Source organism: Microcaecilia unicolor, chromosome 2 (genome assembly GCF_901765095.1).
Source record: "Microcaecilia unicolor chromosome 2, aMicUni1.1, whole genome shotgun sequence".
Classification (NCBI taxonomy): domain Eukaryota; kingdom Metazoa; phylum Chordata; class Amphibia; order Gymnophiona; family Siphonopidae; genus Microcaecilia; species Microcaecilia unicolor.
In genome coordinates, this window is record NC_044032.1 from 63,228,494 (window position 1) to 63,254,700 (window position 26,207).

At 41.4% G+C, this 26,207-nt stretch overlaps 1 protein-coding gene across 1 annotated transcript in view; it reads right to left on the reverse strand.

Annotated features, from left to right (window-relative positions):
* The window catches only part of ALPK2 (alpha kinase 2), a 127,490-nt gene extending 101,546 nt beyond the window's left edge, over nt 1–25,944 (reverse strand). Inside the window, exons 1-2 of the mRNA XM_030191914.1 lie at nt 25,309–25,944; nt 699–4,530 (exon numbers count right to left, since the gene is read on the reverse strand). Of these exons, the coding sequence (XP_030047774.1) occupies nt 699–4,530; nt 25,309–25,944 (4,468 nt within the window). The remainder of the gene's footprint in view (nt 1–698; nt 4,531–25,308) is intronic.
* Between the last annotated feature and the right edge of the window lie 263 nt (nt 25,945–26,207).

Below are 26,207 nucleotides of genomic sequence, written 5' to 3' on the forward strand. Positions count from 1 at the left end.
CTACATGAAATAAGTGTAATTTATGGCAGTTGTAAAAACTGAATATAAGACAGGTATATAGACACGTAAGGGGTTAGGACGGCCCACCCACCAGCCTGCCCGTTTGTCCAGAAATCCGGACAAATGGGCAGATTGACAAAACCCGTCCGGTTGCCCGGACATGCCCTCAAAAAGAGGACATGTCCGGGTAAATCCAGACATATGGTAACCCTAACTTTATGGAATACGATTAGGTGAAGTTCATTTTGGTGCTGAATTTTTAGGCATAATATATAGAATCTAGTCCTGAGCACCCGTCAGCAGTTAGGCCCAAGCATTTACACCAGCTATTGAGCTAGTTTAAGTGTTTACACCTAAAGTTAGGCACGTAACTGCAGACTCACTCTAGTATTATATAGAAGGCAATCCCATGCATAATTGCCAATATAGAAGTTGTACTTAAGGGGTCTTTTACTAAGTTGTGGTAGCACTTTTAGCCCATATGGGCGTCTCGGCATTTACCGCCAGCTGATTTCTGTTGTGAGCTAAAAGCACTACCGTGGCTTAGTGAAAAACCCCTTTAAAGCGCAGCATCCCGGTATCTAACTTTGGGTGACCTATAGAGCGTTACCCTCCACATCTTTGACTTTGTATGTTTTGGGTTAAGCTACTAAAGCTGCAGTGGTATATCAAGGTAAACATTTTTTTTAATCCCATACCTTTTTGGTTGTTTTCTGAAGAATTTGTTTCTTTTTCTTGCCCCTTCGTGTCTTGTTTCTTGGGCTGTATCTCCACTGTCACGTTCGGCTTCTCTTCAGCGTGGTTGAAGATCATGTTAAGACTTTCTTTCCTTTCCACTTTGCTTTTCTGAGATCTCAGTTTGCGCATGTTCTTTTCAGTCTCAGTAGAAAACTGCAGATTATTAGTCACTCTTTGCCCATTCTTAACCATTTCTGACCCACCAGCATTTGATGAGATCACTGGAATTTTGTTGCATGCCAGCTTTTGATCCTTTTTATTGCCATTTCTCGAAGACAAAATATTATTCACAGATTTAAATAAAGCTGAGTCTTTATTTTTACTTCCTAATAATTTTTCCTGGCGCCCTGGAATGTGTTTTGGAATATTGGATGGGAGCAGCAGTTTACCTATTATTAAGGGAGTATTTTTCTCCTGCGTGGCACACAGCTTTAAGTTTTGACCCTTTCTAGTTAATTCTGCAGTTTTACAGGGTGCGATAGTTCTTGCATTTTGCAGATGGCACTTTTGAAATGATACATTACTTTTCTGAGTCAAGTTTGGTAAAGAACATTCAGAAGCACCGCCATTCATAATACTGCGACAGCACCTGGAATCACTTGGAATGCACATGTAATGCTCAAATTCTTCAGCATCATAGATTCTTTCACGTTGTTTATTGCTACCACATGCAGTTGCAATGTCTTGAACAGTCTTGTTTTCTTTCTGCCCAGGAAATTCAGCAGCCCGCCATTTAGACTTGCAATTGAAAGTTTCCTTTCTTGTCTTCTCCATTTGTAAGGGTGCAGGCTGCTGGATACTTTTCACATGAGCACTTTCTCTCCTAACCACATTTTTAGTGCATTTTTCTTTATGTGTGCTAGTCTGTAGGTTTTCTAAATGCTTTAACCGTAGTGGGCAAATGATGGAGCAATGCACATTACCCTTCATCTCCTCTTTATTTGCTTGAATTACTGTACTATTACCACTGCTTTTGACAGAGGATGACTCATGCTCTGTAAAAGGTTGGCACAGGCCATCTGTTGCTATGCTTTCAGGCTCATCTGGATGACATGCCAAAGCACCCTTGATAAGCTCTTTTAAAACCTCAGCAATGATTAGGTTTTCTTTTGAATCACTGCACGTAGACTGAGATTCCGAAGGACAAAGTAACGATGGCTGCTCTGGTTTAGGAATATCTAAGTGTGTAACCTTTGTTCCACAATCTAAATCAAAAGCATTATTTTCTCCGTCAGTCTTCTTTCCTGTGTATTTGTATCCAATTAACAAATTGTCAGTCAGCAAACCATCTTCAGCGGATGCCTTTTCTGAAGTGCCCTTACTAAGCTCGGATGCTTTTTCGTCATGCGTGATAAGGTTTTTCATGCTTACGTTAGCTGATGGTTCAGTTCCCTGTACTAAGTTTTGCCTCTTGTTTAAAATGCTGTGGTTTGTACTACTATAGTCATTGCAGGTATTATCTGTTAATTGTTGGGAACTGAACATAATATTGTCATTAGGCACGTTCAAATTCACTTCATTCCCTGGGCTCTGAAAGCTATTTGTTGAATTTTGATACCTTGCTTCTGAAATTATTTGGACTGAACTGACCTGATGGTCACTGGGGCCAGATTTTGACTTGCTACAGGACTTTTCATTTCCTGCGAATTCTGGAAGATATGAGTGAATGGTTCCTTCCTGACCATGCTGAATAAAAAAAAAATAATTTTGTGATATTTGTTCAACAAAATTAGGCACAGAATCTTTATTAAGTTTAGTGTCAACTTCATCTGACTTACCAGATATAGTTCCTTGGTCATCACTTGCAACAGGACTATTTTGATGACTTGGAACCTCATGAAGAGGAATACATGCATGTGATTTAAGATAATTATTTGTGAAATCCCTTTGTTCTATAGCTTCACAAATGTTAACAGGTTCGCTAGCAATTACAGTTTCTTTAGGATTATAATCTAAATGCTCTACACTGTTCTTTGCTAACATGTGGACTGAATGTGGATTTGCCTCTGTATCAGCGGTGAAACAGTGTCTAGATCCGTCACATCCTTTACCTATCATGCTAGCTTGAGAAGGAAAAATGTTTTCTACGGCTGTTTTATTTATTTTGTCAGCTTCTATTATTCTATCACTTTTGTCTTCTATTTCTTTTTTCACCTTCGCTTCTTGTTCTGTGACAAGTCTGTCACATATTGTGAGATTTTTGTGCACATTTCTTTCAGGTGCCTCATTTAAAATATTCAGCACAGCAGACCTAACAATAGGAACATCAGGCAAAATTGCCCCGTTCTTATTTTTTCTGTTTCTGTGTGTGGAAGTGTGCCCTAAATCTTGATCTTTTGGAGAATGCTTTAGACCATCATCATTCGATGAGGATCCACCAGACTCTCCATCATGGAATCCTACTTCCAAGGCTTGATGGGAATTTGAGGTAGGAAAAAATGTAACGTCTGAATCCTCACATATAGGACCTGTACTAGAAGGATACTCTTTTCTATAATTGGTTTCATGGGAATTTAAAACAAAACTTTTTTCTACAGCAATTTGATCATTACTTAAACTTTTTGAAGTGGGGAAAGCATGCAACGGTTCCATAGAAACCAAACAAAGATCTTCTATTCTGCTAGAAATTGTACTAGTGTCCTCCGTACGACTTATCAGTACCTCATTGACTGATTCATTTTCATTGCTTGTGATAGAATTGATGTCTTCAGTCTCCCCAGTTTTCATAATTTCTACTTTTTCTACTTGTTGACCATGATTTTCTTCTGAAAGCTCCATCCTGGGTACATTTCTATCAGCATCTTTCTCTGCATTGTCGCCATCCTGAGGTTCCACTTGTTTTATAAGTGCTTGAGGCATTGTATCAAAATTATTCTTATTGTGTGAATGAGAGGGATCACTGTTATTATTACACTCCTCTCCATTACTTTTATTATGCAAAACAAACATTTTCTTTAGGACCTCTTGGCCATCGGAGATATTTTCAGGAGCTATAAAACCAAGTGAAGATTCTTCAGTCATATTACAAAGAGTTTCCTGCTCTGTATTTAGCTTTGAATGAGTCACTAACTCCTTGAGTGATTCATTTTTAGCACTTTTGATAAATGTGATTTCCTGCACTTCATCAAACCCAATGGTTTTTACCTGTTGGTCTCTCTCTCTCTCAACATATTGTCCAATTTGATCACAGGTTTCTTTTACATGCATTGTTTTAAATTCATGTTTGCTATGATTCATTTTTGAAGAATCTTCGACTTGTTGCTGTACTTTTTCAAAATCTTCCTGGGAACTTGTAGCAGAAAAATGTTTAACTTCACAGTATGGATTTGTGCCACCATAATGAACTTCTCTGTTGTTACTGCTATTAGAAACAGAAGGAAATATTTCAAATTTGACTTCTTCATCACTCATATTTTGAAGTTTTTCAAAGGTACAAAGAGATTCTCTATGTACATGATAAGGATCGCCTTGTGCAAAACAGTTTACCTCTTTGAATGATAGATTGGCATTGCTTATAGCATTGCTGGTTTTAGGGATGACCTCATTGCTTATGGATGCTACTTCTTGTTTGTTGTCATTTTCATGTTCATCTGTCTCCCAGTTTTGTTCAGCATTTTCTTGGTTTGTACCATGGGTAATATAGTTTATTTCCAAAGCTAAAATATTTTTTGTACTCTCATTTTTTGGAGGAATAACTAAAGTAAATGAATCATCTTCCTTAGGATCTGAAGACACATTGGATTTATTACAACCTTCATTGTAATGTCCTTTCGTGGATTCTTGTATTTCTACCTAAAACATAAAAAGAAATTGAAATGTAAAACAATTTGAATAGCAAGGAACATTACTAATCATACCCTTCAGAAAGGAAATTACCTAAGGAAGCAGGTGAAGGCCTGTCTTTTCTCCCAAGCCTTTCAAGCAGTGGCTTTCAACCTTTTTCATCCCATGGCACATTTACAAGGAACAAAAATTGTCAAGACATACCACTGAAATATCACCCATACCTGCCCATCCTTAGTAGGATCTATTCCATCCCCACAAGTAATCTCCTCCATCCCCACCATATCTGTAACCTTCATAATTATATTACTGAAATAAACTAGGCCGTGTCAGAGACACATTTACAAAGTATGTTTTCTTCCTAATTAATATTTCCAAATTAATAAAGTACCTTTGCTATCCTTTATCATTTGTATTACAAATAAGAAAAAGCACTTTATTAATTTGGAAATATTAACAGGGAAGAAAACATACTTTGTAAATAGGTCTCTGTCAGAGCCTCTAATATTATCTTGTACATGTAAGGGTCTCCCTGAAGAATAATGCTGCTTTACTTTGAATCACATATTTAATTTATGTTCACTCTAATTGACTGCATTTTTTATTGCATCAAAATATAGAAATATTCATGCAAGCAAGGCAGATCATATGTAAAAGGAAGAAAATTCTAAAGAAAAAAGTGGAAAACGCATTAGGACATAGTCATAAAACAAACAAACAAAAAGACTAAAGTGATACCCCCTCTGCAAGTGGCCCCCAGTCTGCCCTTGACTCCGCCTCCATTCTATGCATACATTTTATTCATAAATTTGTAGAACTGGTGCAAAAATAAAAAAAAAAAGACTTATGTGATCAGCCAGTGCATTATTTATATCTTATTTATTTATTTAAAAATTTTCTATACCACTTATAACTAGGTGGTTTACAAGATAACATTCACGTTATTCAAAAAAAGACAAAACAACTACATACATACACTACAAGATCAATTTCAAACTAGTTCTTCATAAAAGTTTTAAAAAAGGCAAACACAAACAGTTTTTAACAACTTTCTAAATTGTGTTTTACTACTACATTGCCAAAGCTGTCCGGATAGTGTATTCCCCCAGAACCTCCCTACTTGCCCAATGAGAAACTTTACTAAGTGTCTGATTGGGTCCTGGGCTTGAGAATATGCCACGCTGTGTCTGGACCCCAACTACATAGGCCTCTCTATCTTCACCTTGCTTTTCTGCTGCCTGCCCCTGAAGATCATCACTCTGAGGGACAGGAGATACGAGTTTTGTTAGAAATATCATAGTGCTGGTCCTTTTCTCTTACCAGGCCAAGAAGAGCCTATGAGGCAGGTAGAAGAAACACTAAGTTCCTTCACCCATGATCTCTTCATCTCCCATTCCCTTCAACTGCTCACCCTAACTGAAACATGGCTCACCCCCGACGACTCTGCCTCAGTCGCGGCCCTATCCCATGGAGGTTATCTTTTCTCCCACACTCCCTGCCCAGTCAGCCGCGGAAGTGGTGTCGGTTTACTACTCTTGCCCGTCTGTAGTTTTCAACCTCTCCTCCTACCGCAGTCTCACTGCTTTTCATCCTTTGAAGTTCACTCCATCCATCTATTCTACCCGCTGCCACTCAGATTTGCAGTCATTTACCGCCCCCCCTGATAAGTCTCTCCCCTCCTTCCTTACCGACTTCGATGCATGGCTCTTCGTTTTTCTTGAACGCTCATCTCCGTCCCTCATTCTTGGAGACTTTAACATACACGCTGATGACCCATCTGATTCTTATGCTTCTCAGTTCCTCACTCTGACATCCTCCTTCAACCTCCAGCTGAGCTCCACCACCCCTACTCACCAAACTGGCTATTGTCTTGACCTCGTCCTCTCCTCTACCTGCTCACCCTCCAACTTCTGCGCCTCATCTCTTCCTCTCTCAGATCATCACCTAATCACCTTCACACTTCATCACCCTCCCCCTCAGTCCCGCCCTACACTAACCACTACTTTCAGGAATCTCCAGGCCGTCAACCCTCCCACCTTATCCTCTAGTATCTCGAATCTCCTCCCCTCCATCATGTCCTCCGAGTCTGTCGACAAGGCTGTCTCCGCTTACAATGCCACTCTCTCCTCTGCTCTGGACACCCTTGCACCATCCATCTCCCATCCCACAAGGCGTACTAATCCCCAGCCCTGGCTGACCCCTTGCATCCGATACCTTCGCTCCTGCGCCTGATCTGCTGAACGCCTCTCGCACCCATACCGACTTCATTCATTACAAATTCATGCTATCCTCCTTCCAGTCCTCCCTATTCCTTGCCAAACAGGACTATTACACCCAATTGACTAATTCCCTCAGCTCCAACCCTCGTCGTCTCTTTGTCACCCTTAACTCCCTCCTCAAAGTGCCCTCTTCTCCCACCCACCCCCTCCCTCACTCTCTCCTCAATCACTGGCTGACTACTTCCGCAACAAGGTACAGAAGTTAAACCTCGAATTCACTACCAAACCACCTCCTCCTCCTCACCCTTTAACCCATTCCCTCAACCAACCAACCCAGGCCTCCTTCTCCTCTTTTCCTATTATCACCGAAGAGGAAACCGCCCACCTTCTTTCCTCCTTGAAATGCACCACCTGTTCCTCTGACCCCATCCCCACCAACTTACTTAACACCATCTCCCCTACTATCACCCCCTCCATCTGTCATAGCCTCAACCTCTCTCTCTTTCTCCACTGCAACTGTCCCTGACACCTTCAAACAAGCTGTAGTCACACCACTCCTCAAAAAACCATCATTAGACCTCTCCTGTCCCTCCAACTACCGCCCCACCTCCTTCCTACCCTTCCTCTCCAAGATACTTGAACGTGCCGTTCACAGCCGCTGCCTTGATTTTCTCTCCTCTCATGCCATCCTCGATCCGCTTCAATCCGGTTTTCGCCCTCTACACTCGACAGAAACGGCACTCGCTAAAGTATGTAATGACCTATTCCTTGCCAAATCCAAAGGTCACTACTCCATCCTCATCCTCCTCGACCTATCTGCCGCTTTTGACACTGTCAATCATAATTTACTTCTTGCCGCACTGTCCTCATTTGGGTTCCAGGCTTCTGTCCTCTCCTGGTTCTCCTCTTATCTCCCCCTCCGTACCTTCAGAGTACATTCTCATGGATCTTCCTCCACCCCCATCCCGCACTCTGTCGGAGTTCCTCAGGGATCTGTCCTTGGACCCCTTCTTTTTTCAATCTACACCTCTTCCCTAGGCTCCCTGATCTTATCTCATGGTTTCCAATATCATCTCTATGCCAACGACACCCAGCTTTATCTCTCCACACCAGACATCACTGCGGAAACCCAGGCCAAGGTATCGGCCTGCTTATCGGACATTGCTGCTTGGATGTCCAACCGCCACCTGAAACTGAACATGGCCAAGATAGAACTTATTGTCTTTCCACCCAAACCCACTTCTCCTCTCCCTCCACTTTTTATCTCAGTCGATGGCACCCTCATCCTACCCATCTCATCTGCCCACAACCTTGGAGTCATCTTGGACTCCTCCCTCTCCTTCTCTGCGCATATCCAGTAGATAGCCAAGACCTGTCGCTTCTTTCTCTATAACATCAGCAAAATTCACCCTTTCCTCTCTGAGCACACCACCCGAACTCTCGTCCACTCTCTCATTACCTCTCGCCTTGACTACTGCAACCTACGCCTCACTGGCCTCCCACGTAGCCATCTATCCCCCCCCTTCAATCCGTTCAGAACTCTGCTGCACGTCTTATCTTCCGCCTGGACCAATATGCTCATATCACCCCTCTCCTCAAGTCACTTTACTGGCTTCCAATCAGGTACCGCATCCAGTTCAAGCTTCTCCTACTAACCTACAAATGCACTCAATCTGCAGCCCCTCATTACCTCTCTACCCTTATCTCCCCTTACGCTCCTACCCGAAACCTCCGCTCACAGGACAAATCCCTCCTCTCTGCACCCTTCTCCACCACCGCCAATTCCAGGCTCCGCCCTTTCTGCCTCGCCTCTCCCTATGCTTGGAATAAACTTCCTGAGCCCATACGCCAAGCCCCCTCCCTGCCCATCTTCAAATCCTTGCTCAAAGCCCACCTCTTCAATGTCGCCTTCGGCACCTAACCATTATACCGCTATTCAGGAAATCTAGACTGCCCCAATTTGGTTGTCTGCACATTTTGTCCATTAGATTGTAAGCTCATTTGAGCAGGGACTGTCCTTCTTTGTTAAACTGTACAGCGCTGCGTAACCCTAGTAGCACTTTAGAAATGTTAAGTAGTAGTAAGTAGTAGTAGTAGTTATAAAATATGACCCTCTGTGCCTAAATCTATGCACCGGGATTTAAGACATGTTTTTGTTCCTGTTAATGGATGTGCATAGATTTACGTGCTATGATTGCCACATAAGCGTATTCTGTATATAGCACCTAAACCTATGCGTGGCTTATACAATACGCTTAGGCAGAAATGTTGTCTATGCAGATTTTTTAGGTGCCATACATAGAATCCCCCTCAAAGGGCATTATTCTATAAAGGTTATGCTCCTAAATTTTACACTCCTAAAATTTATGCTCTTAAATTACGAGCACACTCTATTTTGGAGCAGAGTATGTTCATAATTTAGAAGCATAAACTATGCTCGTAAATTTAGCAGCATAAATTTTAGGTATGTAACTTTAGGAGCATAACCTTTATAAAATAAGGCCCAAATTGCTTGTTTATTCTTTGCAAAAATACAAGGATTAGGGGGCATGCAATGAAGCAAGTAGTACACTTAAAACAAATCAGAGAAAATATTTCTTCACTCAACATGTAATTAAACTCTGGCATTTGTTGCCAGAGAATGTGGTAAAAGCAGTTTGGACAAATTTCTAAAAGTCCATAAATCATTATTAAGATGGAGCTGGGGAAATCCACTGGTTATACCTGGGATACGCAGCATAAAATCTGTTTTACTGTTTCGGGATCTTACCAGGTACTTGTGACCTAGATTGTCCACTGTTGGAAACAGGATACTGGGCTTGATTGACCTTTGATCTGTCCCAATATGGCGAAGCTTATGTACTTATGTTCTTACTGTATGTAGTAAAAGCATGTTTTTCAACTGATGGCATGGATGCTTCCCAGGCCTTGATTTGCTAGCAGATGGTGTATTAATTCTGGTCACACTTCCAATGTACCAGTTGCTAATATTACTTTGTGGGGTGCAATTCATTGACACTGCTGTCACTGCTCTATCACCCGTTATCCTTACACCTGCAGGTTAGAACAGCTTCTCCTACTAACCTACAAATGCACTCGATCTGCAGCCCCTCAATACCTCTCTACCCTCATCTCCCCTTACACTTCTTCCCGTAACCTCCGCTCACAGGACAAATCCCTCCTCTCAGTACCCTTCTCCACCACCGCCAACTCCAGGCTCCGCCCTTTCTGCCTTGCCTCACCCTATGCTTGGAACAAACTCCCGGAGCCCATACACCAAGCCCCCTCCCTGCCCATCTTCAAATCCATGCTCAAAGCCTACCTCTTCAATGTCGCCTTCGGCACCTAACCATTATACCTCTATTCAGGAAATGTAGACTGCCCCAATTTGTTTGACTGCACTTTTTGTTCTTTAGATTGTAAGCTCCTTTGATCAGGGACTGTCCTTCTTTGTTAAATTGTACAGCGCTGCGTAACCCTGGTAGCGCTTTACAAATGTTAAGTAGTAGTAGTAGTAGTAGTAGTATGGCACCATATGGAATACCTACATATGCACACATATACCAGCACAGATCTCTCAGCTTCATCGTATGATGTTTGACTTAGAAGAGGTGCACCAAGAGATCATAGTACCCATATCCTCTGTAATGCTACAGCCCTTAATGTCACCATATTTTAACTCCTTTTTCTTATGCTTACACCTGAGCTGTTCTCTCAGTTTAGTTGTTTATTTGCTGAACTTAAACTATGCCTAATATAGGGTATATAGGGTATTAAATGTTGGAACTATGGGCCAAATTCTATATATGGCACTTAAAAAATCCGCATGGAACATGCCTAGGCGTATTCTGTAAGATTTAAGTGCGGTATATAGAATATGCTCAGTTCATATCCCAGTGCCTAAAACTACTCGCCTCCATTTATACCAACGAAAATGTGGCATAACTCCCTGCACGTAGATTTACACGGACTGGGCCATGCTGAAGACCCACCTTTTCAAGACAGCTTACCTGAATAACCCTACTTAACTTTAACCCTTCCTCTTAATCTCGGTCCTGATGATTATTATACCTTAGTTTACATATCCCAATCTCCTTATATCCTCATCTTTCCCTCTATATCCTTTACCTTTTATCTTCTCCTCTCCATCCCTCCTCTCCTAATCCCTTTTCCTTTGATTATCCTTTCCCTGTTTGCCTCTACATGTCCTGCTTTTTTATCCTCAAAACTCCACTCACTACTTATAATAATCTCCTTCAAGACTTTATAATTGTAACTGTAATTATATTTACTATGTAAGCCACATTGAGCCTGCAATATGTGGGAAAGCGCGGGGTACAAATGTAATAAATAAATAAACAAATATTCTATAACAATGCACATAAATTTGGGAATGCTCACAAAACGTCCATTTCCCCACCCATGGCCAATGCCTTTTGAACTACTGCTTTAGAATTTAGGCCTAGTTCAATACAGAATATGCTTAGCGAGTTATACATGTAAGTTCTAATTATTATCAATTAGTGCTCATTATTCCTTCTTAAGTGCTGTTAAAAACGCTGATTGGCTTGTTAAACTAATTAAGTTACACACATTGTTATAGAATATGCTTTGATTTCAGCGCAGAATGATAGGCACAATATATAGAATCTGACCCTATGTGGGTAATTTTATAGCAGGGTGTCTATAAAAATTCTCAAAACCAACCTATGCTTATTTTATAAAAGCAACAAAGATGCCAAAATGCCCTTAAAAATACTCCTGTTCGAAAATACATGAGAACATCCAAAATGAACAGCCATTTTACAAAGTGAAATGTCCAAATTATAAACACCAATAAAAAAATGGATGAGGATGTCTGACTAGCAGCATTTTTACAAAAATGGCCACACAGGTGTACTTGTAGAGTAGAAGGGCAGTGTAGTGGTCAGAGCAGTGGACTGTAAACCAGGGCACACAGGTTCATATCCCTCTACAACTCTTTTATTTTAAATGTTGAGCCCTCCAGGAACAGGGAAATACCTACAGTACCTGACTGTACACCACCTCAACGTGTAATTAAACTCTGGAATTTGTTGCCAGAGAATGTGATAAAGGCGGTTAGCTTAGCGGAGTTTAAAAAAGGTTTGGACGGCTTCCTAAAGGAAAAGTCCATAGACCGTTATTAAATGGACTTGTGGAAAATCACTATTTCTGGGATAAGCAGTATAAAATGTTTTGTACATTTTGGGGATCTTGCCGGGTATTTGTGACCTGGATTGGCCACTGTTGGAAACAGGATGCTGGGCTCGATGGACCTTTGGTCTTTCCCAGTATGGCAATACTTATGTACTTATGTATGTAACCTTCAGGCATGCAGCTGTCATTTATTTATTTATTTATTTGTAGCATTTGTATCCCACATTTTCCCACCTATTTGCAGGCTCAATGTGGCTTACATTTGCCGTAATGGCGATTGCCATTCCGGACTACAAATATGCACATGGTTTTACAATCAAGTGCGTACAAACATGGTGAAAGAATACATTGTGATCTTGCATACATATTAATACATGGTTTTACAATCAAGTGCGTACATACATGGTAGAAGAATACATTGTGATCTTGTGTAGGTGTCGGCATTGTGTAGTTGCTCAGGTGAGGACATTAGGGTGAGAGTATTAGTGTATGGCGGTAAGGTTAGTCTGTATTTTGTGGTTGCTTAGTAGTCGATATTAGATTAGAAGTGGTATTATTTGTTCATTAAGGTCATTGAGTTTGCTCGGTCGCGTGATTGGGGTCGGACCAATCTTAATCTTCATTCTTATTGTTTGGTAATTAGGACAGTTGTTTGTTGTATGCCTTCTTGAATAAGTCAGTTTTCAGTAGTTTTCGAAAGATGGTTACATCTTGCGTTATCTTTACGGTCTTCGGAAGCGCATTCCATAGCTGCGTGCAAATATAGGAGAAGCTGGTTGCGTAGGTGGACTTGTATTTTAATCTTTTGCATTTGGGGTAATGGAGGTTGAGGAATGTACGTGCTGATCTTTTTGTGTTCCTAGCAGGCAGGTCTATAAGGTCTGTCATATAGGCCGGAGCATCCCCATGTATAATTTTGTGGACCATGGTACATACTTTGAACGCAATTCGTTCTTTTAGAGGGAGCCAGTGTAGTTTTTCTCTTAGGGGTTTGGCGCTTTCGTATTTAGGTACAGTAAGTATATGTGTGTTTCTGGAGGGCTCACAATTTAAAAGAAAAAAAAGAGAGCTGAAGGGGGAATTGAACCTGAGTCTGCTGGTTTATAGTCCACTGTACTGATTAGGCTATTCTTCAGACCTATTTGCTGCTTTGTTCAGAATGCCCATAATGCCTGATGCTGTCATAGAGCCTGGTTTCATTTTCAGGGGTGAGGGAGAGAGACAGCAACCAGCAGAGGAACCATGAGGGGTCATGCCTTAATCCCTTCAGTGGTCAGCTGTTCAATCAGAACACCTATTTGTACCCTGGATGTGACTGAAACAGGTCTAAATATAGACATACTCCTTTTTTTGGGGGGGGGGGGGGGGTTGCCGGGTTCTTGAAGCCTGGATTGGCCGCTGTCAGAGACAGGATGCTGGGCTTGATGGACCCTTGGTCTTTTCCCAGTATGGCGGTGCTTATGTACTTATGTACTTTTTAGACTTGGACATTTCTTTCCGTTCAATTATCGCTGTTGGACGTCCTGATTTTGGGTTTCCCTAGGCCTGCCCAAAACACACCCACAACACACTCCCTTGTTATTTAGATGAACTGCAGCATAGGTTGTCCAATTTCTGCATAATTTGGCCATTTTGGCACATGAACTTTTTGGGGGGGCAATTTTGAAATGTCCATCTGCTTTGAAAATGAGCCCCATGCTCTCACACAAATTTATACCTGCTCAGAGGCAGATGTAAATATATGCATGCATGTGCATATACATCACAACTCAAAGTACTCCCTTGGCAATGTCCAGGCTTCAGAGCATGTAAAAGTATGCCTGGACACGCACTTGTGTAGACCTCTCCTCTGCACCTGCAAAATTTCATAAAAGCCATTTTCAATATATGAAACATGCACCACACATTGAAAATGCATGATAACATCACCCCTAATGTGATAACTTTGGCAACGTGTGATAGCTGCTCCTAAATGAAGCAAAAGAGTTCATTTGTTTTTCTAAAATTACAGGATGTTGTCATGGAGTAAGTCCACTTAACTCTTTCAGGTCCCCTTTTATAATAGCAGTTTTCCCTTTGGCACTCTCTACCAACTTACAGTTATTATTGAATCGGTTCAAATTCACGCTATCAGTTTTCCTAAGGACTATTCACCCTGTTCACTGGTGTCTAATTACCTGGAGAGGACAACTTTCTGCAGTAACTAATTAAACCATACTCATTTTTAAAGGCCACATTCCTATCAGGTAGCTCAATGATTTAAAGAAATTCATCACAAACTTTTTTTTTATCAACACAGGGGAGTAAACAAGTAAAGTAGTGTGGTGGCATACCAAGCTCTCAGATGGTTAAATATTCACAGTGCAGCACATTCAGGGAATGTTACAACATGGTTAATTCTCATAACCTGATACATTCAGAATTCTTTTCCTTGCACAGGAAAATAAAGTCTTCTAATGAGAATACCAACTCCAGAGGCTTGTCAAGCACTTGAAAATAATTAATTTCTGTGAGACTATCTGGACAAAGCACTCAGTGAAATTTAAAAGGGATACTTTTATCAAAATGTTGAAAAAGCGCTAGAAGTGTATTTTCCAAAACCATTTCTTTCATTTCAGAATATGACCTATAAAAGCTATTCCATAGCGTTTAATGTGGTATCTATGAATAATCTATTATTTTCCCTTAAATATAACACAATAAAATTACAACCCTTGCCTGCAGTAAATCAACATACATTCTTTCTAATTAAACCCCAGAAATATGTTGAACCAGGTCAGTGCACCACGGGTTCCTAGATCCTGCCTGCATGCCTGACTCACAAAATCAATCTAATAACAGTTTGCTCCAAATATTGACTTTACTGTCTTCCTTGCAATTTACTTCTTAATTTAATCCCTCACAAGAGTCTGAAGATGAATGTGGGGTTTGTGGGGTTTCACATAGATGCTATATTGTTAGCTGTATATTGTTTAAGAATAATTATAGTTTGCATTGTACTAACCTTTTCATATAGACCTGGTTTTTTTAATCGCATTGCTATGTATTAATTCCTAACACTTCTTTTAAGATTTCACACCTTCATATACTTAATCTTGATATCACAACAAGGGGCTAAGGAGTTCGGAACAATTTAATAATGGGAATGCTATGGTAGTGTGGGCGCATTTTATAGGTCCGCGCTGGGGCATTTTTAACCACGGCTGAGAAAAAGGCTATTTTTTAATGGGAAGGGAAATGGGTCTGTGCTAATATTAAAACTACTGCGTACATATTTATGACCTGAGCCCTTACCACCACCCATTGAACTAGTGGTAATGGCTCACACGCAACCCATTCGGTAACCATGCAGCACGCGCCAACATGGGCATGATATCGCTTATCGCCTCCTCCCCAGTAGAAAATATACAATTATTTTCTACCAGGGCCGCCGAGAGACTAGGCCGGGCCCGGGGCAAGGCCGCCCCGCCTCCGCCCCGCTGCTGCTGCCCCCCCCCATCGCTCCCCCTGCTGCTGCAGTCCACAGTCTCACCTGCCTGCATCCACAGCTCCGGGCCCCCTTCAATCAAAGCGACAGTTGCAGATCATGTCTCTTCTGGCCTTCCCTCCCTGTGTCCCGCCCTTGTCTGATGTAACTTCTGGTTTCCGCGAGGGCGGGACACAGAGAGGGAAGGCCAGAAGAGACGCGATCTGCGACTGCCGCTTTGAATGAAGGGGGCCCGGAGCCATGGAGGCAGGTAGGTGAGACTGGGAACTGCAGCGCCTGCCGCCTGACCCCAGCACCGGGCCCCCTTGGAGGCTCGGGGAATTTTGCCCCCCCCTCTCGGTGGCCCTGTTTTCTTTCACGGGACTCAGTGCATGCCAAACTTGGAATTACTGCTGGGTGCACACGCTAGCCCTCATGCACCTTTGTAAAATGCCCCTAAATTTTGGATGTTGTACTAATGCCTGCTAAAAGCAGGTGTAAATGCCAACATCCAACTTAGGTTTGCTTCGGATGAATTCTGTAAATCTACATGCAACTTTTTGGAATGCAAATATTTAAGACAGCCAAATAGCATCAATAATTGGTTGTTAGCACCTAAGTATTGATGTTTTCAAGCTCATTAGTCAATTTACTTAAGCACACATCTCTGATGCATGCACAAACTTGGGCACAGAAATTTGAGCATGATTTATAGAATCTGGGGTATGTGTATATTATGTAAAATACTCCACAGAAAGCAGAACACATGTCTTCTATTACAGGAAGACTTTATTCCAATCAGTTCCAAAGATAGAAAAGCCTGATGTTTTGCCACGTTTCACCTTCCTAAAGGCTGCATCAGGAGATAATACTGTGCAATAAGAACATATACACTCAGTATAAATCATAAAAATGTAAAAATACAAATACATAACTTTAAAAATAATTCAAAACAACCAGAAAACAGAGCAACCAGTAATAGAAAATCATATTTGACAATTCACTTAAAATGACATACAAACTTTTCAGACCATGGTATTAATACATAAATATTAATACATATATACATTTTAGGAGTACAAAAATAAAAACAGACCAGTCAATGTAAAATAAGATAGCCAATCCATTTGTAGAGGAATTTCTCAACACTAAGATATATTTTTCTATATACATACTAATACATAAAAAAGCTAGTGAAGGACACATACCTATTAGGGTTCCATTACACATGTGGCTTTGCATGTTAATATACTACTTGCTAAAGGTCAGAAATTACTCTCAGACCAGAACACATGTGGAGGGGCATAATCAAAATGGACGCCCAAGTTTTGTTGAGGACGTCCTCGCAAAACATCCCGATGAAGGGGCGGGGAAACCTGTATTATCAAAACAAGATGGAGGTCCATCTTTCATTTCGATAATACGGTTGGGGATGCCCAAATCTTGAAATTTAGGTCACCCTTAGAGACGGTCGTTTCCGATTTTCAGCAATAATGGAAACCAAGGATGCCCATCTCAGAAATGACCAAATGCAAGCCCTTTGGTTGTGAGAGGAGCCAGCATTTCTAGTGCACTGGTCCCCCTGACATGCCAGGACAACAACTGGGCACCCTAGGGGGCACTGCAATGGACTTCATAAAATGCTCCCAGGAACATAGCTCCCTTACCTTGTGTGCTGAGCCCCACAGCCCCCCCCCCCAAAAAAAAACCCTACTACCCACAACTGTACACCACTATCATAGCCCTTACAAGTGAAGGGGGGCACCTAGATGTGGGTAAAGTGGGTTTCTGGTGGGTTTTGGAGGGCTCACTGTTTCCTCCATAAATGTAACAGGTAGGGAGGGGGATGGGCCTGGGTCCGCCTGCCTGAAGTGCACTGCACCCACTAAAACTGCCAGGCAGATGATCCGCAAACTCCAAGATGGAGGACAACTCAGCAGATCAGTAGAAAGTCTAAAATATCTAAAATAAAATACCCGACACAGGCCGTGTTTCACCCAGCAGGGTTGCGTCAGGGGCTATAAAACAAATGAGACAATGAATAAATCAAAGACAATAAATTAAATAAGTACGCAAATAAGTGAAAATGTAATAATGAACACCATGTGTACATATGCACATATAATGTAAATCTTTCCATGCCAAATTAAAGGTAAAATATCACTAAAAATTGTGACTAAAAGGAATACATAAATTTTCAAATTTCAAACAGATAAAATATCCACATAAAAACAATAATACATATAAAATGTATAATCCATAATATATAGAACAAAATAACATATTTCAAAATTATCAAACCAATACATATAGATTGTGCAATTCATAATATACAATAAAATAATAGTTAATAACAGAATTATACAGATATGTGTGTACAAATTAATAACAGATAGGACACCCACCTATTTGATGGTCTTTATTATCAATGCCTATAACTGTGCATACCAGTACCTATGACTGAAAAACAAAAAAAAGTAAAAAAATAAAAAATGAAATAAAAGTAAATCAAAATGAAAATAAGCATGAATAAATATGAAATATGGATGATATAAATAAAAGAATGTTCGTGTATCAAAACTCACATGTCCAGGAAATAAAATATGTATCTTCTCCAACGCGAGATTAAAAACAGCACAAACTAAATAACTCTACTGGATGATGACCTAAATCAGATAAAGGGGAAACAAAGAGAGAACACACTCACTCCTCTACTGCCTACATTTGGATGCACAAGCTAAGATAGCGACTTTTGACAACGCATCAAATGCGCGACTAAAAAGCACACAATGAGCCTCAAGTGAATTCAAAGGGACCCCGAATGATGAACAGAAAGCAAGAAGCAAAAACTTAAGTGCAGGAGCTGTCATACACCCTCGTAACAAGAACAGCATGTGAGCATATTCTATAAACTACGCCTAACTTTAGTTATGGTTTCTAGAATCGCTCTAACTACACGGTTTCTCAGTGCCAATTTTTAAGATGCTATTTATAGAATTTGACCCATTCTGGATATCCTGAAAACCTGACTGGCTGGGGTGCCTCCAGGACCAAATTTGGGAACCACTGCATCATAGAATACGCTTAGACTGTTCTGCACATAAATTCTAATTAATGCCAATTAGTGTCAAAGATTGCTTGTTAAGTGGCAATTATCAGAGCTGAATGGCTTGTTAAGCAATTAAGTTGCGTGCGCAAATTCAGATATGACTAGGTATGTGCGTTCAACTTAGGTTGTCCTATATAGAATCTGGGGGATAGTTTATAGAATACTATAACTTATGCACCTCACTTGGCAAACCTAGGCTTACCAGTTTACTCCTGCCATCAATATGGCCTAAGAAGGTGTGCCTAAACATGGACATGTCAATGCCGAGTTATGCTAGTATTCATAGCCGCTGAGGTGGGGGGCAGGGGGGACAAAATTCCCCAGGCCTGGGCCTCCAAGGGGGGCCCGGCGTCACAGTCCCACCCGCCCTCCATCGTCGACCGTCTGCCACCGGGCCGGGCCCCCTGCATTGAAATCAGGCCTTCTTCCCTCCCTGTGTCCCACCCTCATCTGATGTAACTTCTGCGAGGGCGGGACACAAGGAGGGAAGGAGGGCCGAAGGGATGCAATCTGCTGCCCTACTGCCTGCAGCGCTTTCACATGGAGGTGAGAGGCGCTGTGATTTCAATGCAGGGGTCCCAGCCCGGTGGCGGATGGAGGTGGGGTGGTGGCAGCGACCTCGGGGGGGAGGAAGGAGTGGTGGCTGCGACCTTGGGGAGGCGGCGGAGATGGGGCCCCGGGGGCGGCCTAGTTCTTGGCCCGGCCCAGTCTCTCAGCGGCCCTGCTAGTATTGTATAACAGAATCTTGGTGCCAAGATGCCATTATAGAATTTGTGTTAAGCTCACAGCATTGGGGCACTTAGACCTATGCACCAGTTTATACAATTGCTTGCATGAGTATGTTTCTAGCAATACAGGATTGGAGAGAAAAGGCAGCTGAGGGGAGATATGATAGAGGTCTATAAAATAATGAGTGGAGTTGAACGGGTAGATGTGAAGCGTAGGGGGCATGCGATGAAACTACAATGTAGTAAATTTAAAACGAATCAGAGAAAATGTTTCTTCACTCAACGTGCAATTAAACTCTGGAATTTGTTGCCAGAGAATGTGGTAAAGGCGGTTAGCTTAGCGGAGTTTTAAAAAGGTTTGGACGGCTTCCTAAAGGAAAAGTCCATAGACCGTTATTAAATGGACTTGGGGAAAATCCTCTATTTCTGGGATAAGCAGTATAAAATGTTTTGTACATTTTTGGGATCTTGCCAGGTATTTGTGACCTGGATTGCCCACTGTTGGAAACAGGATGCTGGGCTCGATGGACCTTTGGTCTTTCCCAGTATGGCAATACTTATGTACTTATGCTAAGAATAGAGGGATCCTTTTATTAAGAGGCAATAAGCCCAACGCGGGTTTACAGCTCACTAAACAGGAAGCACTGCCGGGCTACCGCAGCAGGCCAGCGGTATTTTCCACCCCTAGCATGCCGTCATGCCAAGTGTACCCGGCTGTAATCGTGATGTGTCGCGTGCTGCCTGGTTACCACTGGATTAGTGCAGGAGCCCTTACGGCACCTCAATGGGTGGCGGTAAGGGCACCCCCCCAAAATGGCCATGTGGCAAGTGCTTTACTTGCCTCATGGCCATTTCCTGCAGGAAAGAAGACTTCCCTTTTACCCCGCTGTGGTAATAGGGGGCCTCAGCACGCGTGAAAAACACGAGCTGATGCCAGCGTAGGCCCCCTTTTGCTGCAGCTTGGTAAGAGAGGCCCAGAGTCTTTGTTGTTTGTGCCACTGCTGTGGAAACTGATATGAGTACAGAAGGCCAAGGCATCCACTAGCTCTTTCTACTCTTAACCCTTCAACTTTTCAAAATAAAAGAGCAAAGACTAATTATCATTCAGACTTCTTTCTTTTTTTTTTTTTTAATTATGAGCTTTAAGGCATAACCATATATAGAATATATATGAAATGTCCCCAAACAATGAAATGAATCAAAAGGCTGCCTGAACTGATTATGTCAGAAGGAAAAAATGGCCTCAAAGAGCTCCCGGATAAGCAATATCTACAGAGCTGAACCGGATCTAAAAGATCCTCTCTTCATCATAGGCACGTGAAAAAAGTGCACACGGATTCGTTCAGCAGACGCAGGCATAAGACAAGCCTGTTGGCACTAGCCAGAAAGATAAGTGCCTCTATTGTACTCTATAACATTCAACTGTTTGCTTAGCCTGAAGTTAAAACTCAGCTAGTATCACCTGAATTTAATACCTAGCCATAGATGGAGATCATTCACAGTTGAACTATTCCTGTACTATTGGCCACGTTCTTATTTCCGTGGCCCACTCCATCTCAGAAGGTTTTTTTCACGTGCCTGTGATGGAGAGGATCTTTTAGATCCGGTTCAGCTCTGTAGATATTGCTTTTCCGGAAGCTCTTTGAGGCTGTTTTTTCCTTCTGACATAATCAGTTCAGGCAGCCTTTTGATTCATTTCATTGTCTGGGGACATTTCATATATATTCTAGCGATTTGTTGTTCCCCATTCCCCTCATTATCTGTATGGTGGATTCTAATAACCATATATAGCTCGTTTACAAAACCACGTTAAGCACTATCATGTTCATAATGTGGGAAAAAAGATTCATCGCAAAATCCATTAAAGCATTTTGTGGTAATTTGTCTCTCAGTGTGTGCTAATAGGTCGCATGCCATGGGCTGGGATGGGCATTGAAGCGTTATTCACATAGGGCGTTCTGATTAGCACGTGCTAACTGGATAATGTGGACTGTAATGCGAGAGTACTTAGGGCCTTATTCTATAAAGGTTATGCTCCTAAAATTATGCTCCTAAATTATGAGCGTACTCTATGCTCTAAAATAGATTATGCTTCTACATAGGATCTCTAAGGAAGTGATAGGGAGAGTAGATGGCATGAATGGGCAGAATGGATGGTCTTTATCTACCTAAATTTTTGTATGTTTCTAACACTAAGATGCAAGACTAAAAGATGAATCAAACTTACTGTATTACATTATATCATGTTTCTATACTGCTAACACCACTAGGTTCTGAATGGTTTATAGTAGTACAAGAAACTCAAGGTAGTCCCTTGGGAAGTTACACTAAACAAACCTTTAGATTTTTCTTTAGTACAGAAAAAAGAAGCAAAGTATTAAAATATGGCTGCAAATTTTTCCATAATTTTGGTGCTTGGACAGCAAGGAGTTTGCCATAGATTTTAAATCTTTTCTCTCCCTTGAGTGTAGGAGAAACTAAAGGAGAATTATAACATGATCTTCTGGGTCTATTATTAAGAGTAAACTCCAGATGACACAATAAACCAGACAATCCCTGTTTAAAATCCTACACAACACACAGGAAATTTTAAATAAAACTTTTGCTTCTATAGACGACCAATATATTTCTGAATGACACAAAGAGATTTTATTATTCTTCAGCAAGGAATATATCAGTCTTATAGCGATGTTCTAGATCATCTGAAATTTGCTTAGAAGCACCCAAATAAATGAGATTGCAATAATCCAATCTGGATGAAAGCAATAATTACACTAATAACCTAACATTATCATCTGTGATCATGATTTGCCTAGAAACTCTTTTTTCCTTCTTGAGAAAACTAAGATGTATTACAAAATTTTTCAAATTTGAAATGTTTTCTAATACATCTTAGTTTTCTCAAGAAGGAAGGAAGAGTTTCTAGTCAAATCATTAACATGAAATTCAAGGGAGAGAGTTTGATGTAAGTAAACCCTCAAAATCTTGATCACAGATGATAAATTATACCTGGTTTGATCTGTCATTACATGATCTATCAATGGATCAGGATTATTATCCAGCAATAAGAAGAGATCCCTGTGGCATTGTGGCCAGCGCACTGACCGTACTGGGGGATCTCAAGGAAGACATCCACATGCAGGGGAACCAAATGCAGCGGTGAAATAGGGGATAGCAAGCAGAAAAACATGGTGTGCTGTTGAATCGTTGGAGAAGCAGGCAAAATGGCGATTGCACCTTTGCAATCGCCACCCTTATTGCTTACTGTGGCCACCTCGTTTCTCCTCCTCCTGTCCTTCCTCTCTGGCTATGTCTCCTCCTCTCCCATCTACCTTTCCTACCTCTCCTTCCTTATCCCTAAACTGACTTCCTTAAGCCTACTACCTTCCTTACACTCCCCAGCCCCCTTCCCCTGTCCCCTCTGGCCATTCTGGGCCACTGCCCGTTTGTGTTTGTGACCGCCTAACATCTGGGTCACTGGCCTTATTAGTCTTGCACATTTTTGAACCACAGAAGTTATCTGAACCAGAGATGGATAGACTGGAATCATTACAGTAATATCACCTGCATAGTCAGTTCTGAGCTCAATGAATATTCTGTCACTCTTGATGTACACTCTACAGAGGTATCATCCACTACTGAAAGTGCTGAGAAGGCAGGCAGCTTACTATTAGCAACCCACAAAATGGAATGCTGGGTAAGTCCTTTAACCCTCCATTACCTCAGTTAGAAATGTAGGGGCCCTTTTACCAAAGTTCAGTAAAAAGTGGCCTTAGTGAATCCTTACATGGGTAATTCTCACATGCTAAGGCCATTTTTTTTTTGCATGGGTAAAAATTACCACTTTGTCTATTTTTTGAATTAATGGCCATGCACTAAGGGGCCCTTTTACAAAGGAAGACAAGGGCCTAAGCGTGTGCTGCACACACCAAATCGGTATTATCACCTAGCTAGCGAGTGCTAGTCTGGGGACTGATTGAACACAGGAGAGATGACTCATTGAGCCTCTTGAGTTAAGTACAGACTTCTATGCTTTGAACTCTGTGCCTTGCTGGAGTACACAGTAGCAGAGAGAAGCACCGTACAATGTGTGATATTGTTTGATGCTGGTTACATTACTGCATTTAAAGGGTTGCAATAAGCCGCACACAAACAGTTTTGATTCAACTAATGCAGAAATTTCTTAAAGACTGGGAAGGTTTTTTAAGCCAATGATGAAGAACAGGTCATTGTGATCGTCTTTAGCTCTGCAGATCTGTTGATCTGGAGCTCTTTGAGGCTTTTTTCCTTCCTGTAATATGTACTCCCGTCATTTATACATATTTTTGAAATTGAAGGGGTCATTATATTGATTTTTGGTTTTGATTGACTTAATTGATTCCACACCCTTTTGGAATGATTTTTTTTAGGTAATTCTGAGTTTGGCACATGCCGAAACCCCATGGGGGCATTCCAGGCAGTAATCGGCAGTTGGCGTGCGGGTAACGCTTGAGCCCTTATCAGTAAGTCAATGGGTGGCGTTAAGGGCTCAGGCCATAAATATATGTACGCTGGTTTTAATTTTACTGCACATCCATTTCCCAGCCAACCCCCCCCCCCCCCCCCCCCCCACACACACACACACACACACACTTTTTTTTTCCAGACTTGGTGGAGAAATGGTCCAGCGCATGTCCAATACACGCATCCACACTACCGCAGGCCACGTTTTGCCGTGCCTTTGTAAAAGGGCCCCCAATTTTCCCATTAGCAAGTGGCCATTATCGCTTGAGCTCCTACCACCACCTATTTTGTAGGCACTAAGGATTCACGAACTAATTAATCATTTATCAAATGGCAATGTAGCTGTGCTAACCAATTAGCATAGAACATCCCTACTCTCCTCCCAATGATCCACCCCCAGTGCTAAAACATAAAATCTATTTTTAGCACATGGGAAGTGTACGCCGAACACAAAATTACCATGGGACACCTCAGCGCGCCCTGCAGTATGGCCTTTTTTGTTGCAGTAAATATGCGTTAGTGCTTACCGCAGCTTACTAAAAGAACCCCATAGATTGAAAGTTCTCTGGTAAAAGGGAAAAACCTACTGCACCCGAATGTAACTTGCCTTCTGCTACTACTGAAAAGGTGTGAAGTAAATTCAAAGATAGTCAGAGATAATCCATCAACCCAGTGGAATTATTCATGGAAGGCGCCACCAATGGAATGTCATCAGGATATAGATAAGTAGTCAACCCCAATGTGCATATAAGAATGTACAATTTTATTAATTCAATGGAGGAAGACAACATCTTTTCGCACCTATACCATTTCAGGATAATACCGGCACTGTACAGGGCACTATTGAGTACCATGAGCCAGAGTTATTACAGCTTGATGTGCTACACCAGTTTAAGGGAGTTCCTGTTGGCAGTCACTTATCATGGGTTCTAAATTCAATTTAAAATGGTTTAGAAATCCCAACTCTGAAATATCTTATTAGTATGTTTAATATAATTCTTTGTAAAATTTACCAGTACATGTATTTCTAACCTGATTGAGAGTTACCACTTAGTACATCAGTGGAAACAACGATGAAGAATCATGCTATGATCTTTCTACAGCAAAACATTAAAACCCAAATATATAATAAAAATATGCTAGCACTTTTGTGAAAACACATGTGAAAAAAAACCAGATGGCTTCCTCTCAATTACCTACCCAATGTAATCATAAACATTATTAAAAGAACATTTTACAACTCTGCCTTTTTACTTGGAATATTTCTTTAACTTACTGCATCTAAAATGTTTCTTGGATAAATATCAAATGTCTTTGTACAGCTGTCCTGAACCCTGTCAATCTCCACTGCTATTGTCAATCCTTTTCTATAATTAGGATGGCATACTGTTTATCTGAGGCTTTTCCAAAGTGATATTCCTCCACAGCAGTAGCTGTCACTCAATACCCAGTACATGGCATTGTAGGCATTATTTGTACATGGAGCTGATAATTTACTAAGTAGAATCTGTGGTATAACTTAAGAAAAGGGGGAGGGAAAAAAAAGCTTTCTTTGCTCACAAAACGAAAGTTTGTCTTGCTTACCCTAGGTGCAATGCTTTCATTGGACTCCTGGTTTTGCTCAGAAGGGCTGCTAACCCATTTCTCTTCAGAGTTACAACTTATATCCGATTTCATGGGGATGAAACCAGAACAGCTCTGCAAGCTTTTTGTTTCTTCTTCATGGCAGGTGGATAAGACACAGCTCTCTCCATCAGGCAGTCTGCTAATTTCAGTGCCATCAGTTCTTGTTGCAAATAAATTCTCCATGTAGCAGTGATTTAATGTTCTTTCACAAGACTCTTTGGCATCAGTCATATTAAGGACAATCCCTGTTGTGCTTTCTTTCACATCCTCACTGACATCAAGGCATTTTGCATCTGCAAAATGTCTCCCGACTCCATGCAAGTCTTGTTCTCTTTTGTTTGAAAGGTTTGGCCTTTCTGTCATTGCAGCTGGATAATGTCTTAATGTAGAGTCATCCAAACTCTGAGCAGAACTAACGGTGTACTCTGGAATGAGAAAATAAATATTGTCTCCAAGTTTGGAGTTCTCTGTGTTTTCCTCTTCAGTCCCAGGAGAAGCATTCTGAATTGCTATAGAAGCTCTGGGTAGTTTGCATTTTGCCCTGGCTTTCGTTGTGGAAAGTTCATTGTAGTGCTGCCCATTGGTGAGAACCATCTCTGATTGTAAGACTGATTGACTGTGTGGATAGGTCTCCTCCTACAACTACCTTTGTGGATCTTGAGTGATTATCACAGAAGCCAATGCTGGTATCCTTTACCACAGTGTCATCTGACATCTGAGATGGGAAAGCTGTTCCACCACGGAAGCGATCACACCCACTAAGGGATCCTGAGTCAGTTCCATGTCACCAGGTTCATTACAGTCTAGGGAAAGTATAGCCTCATCCTCTCATAGTGTGCTTAATCAGGTGCCGTTAG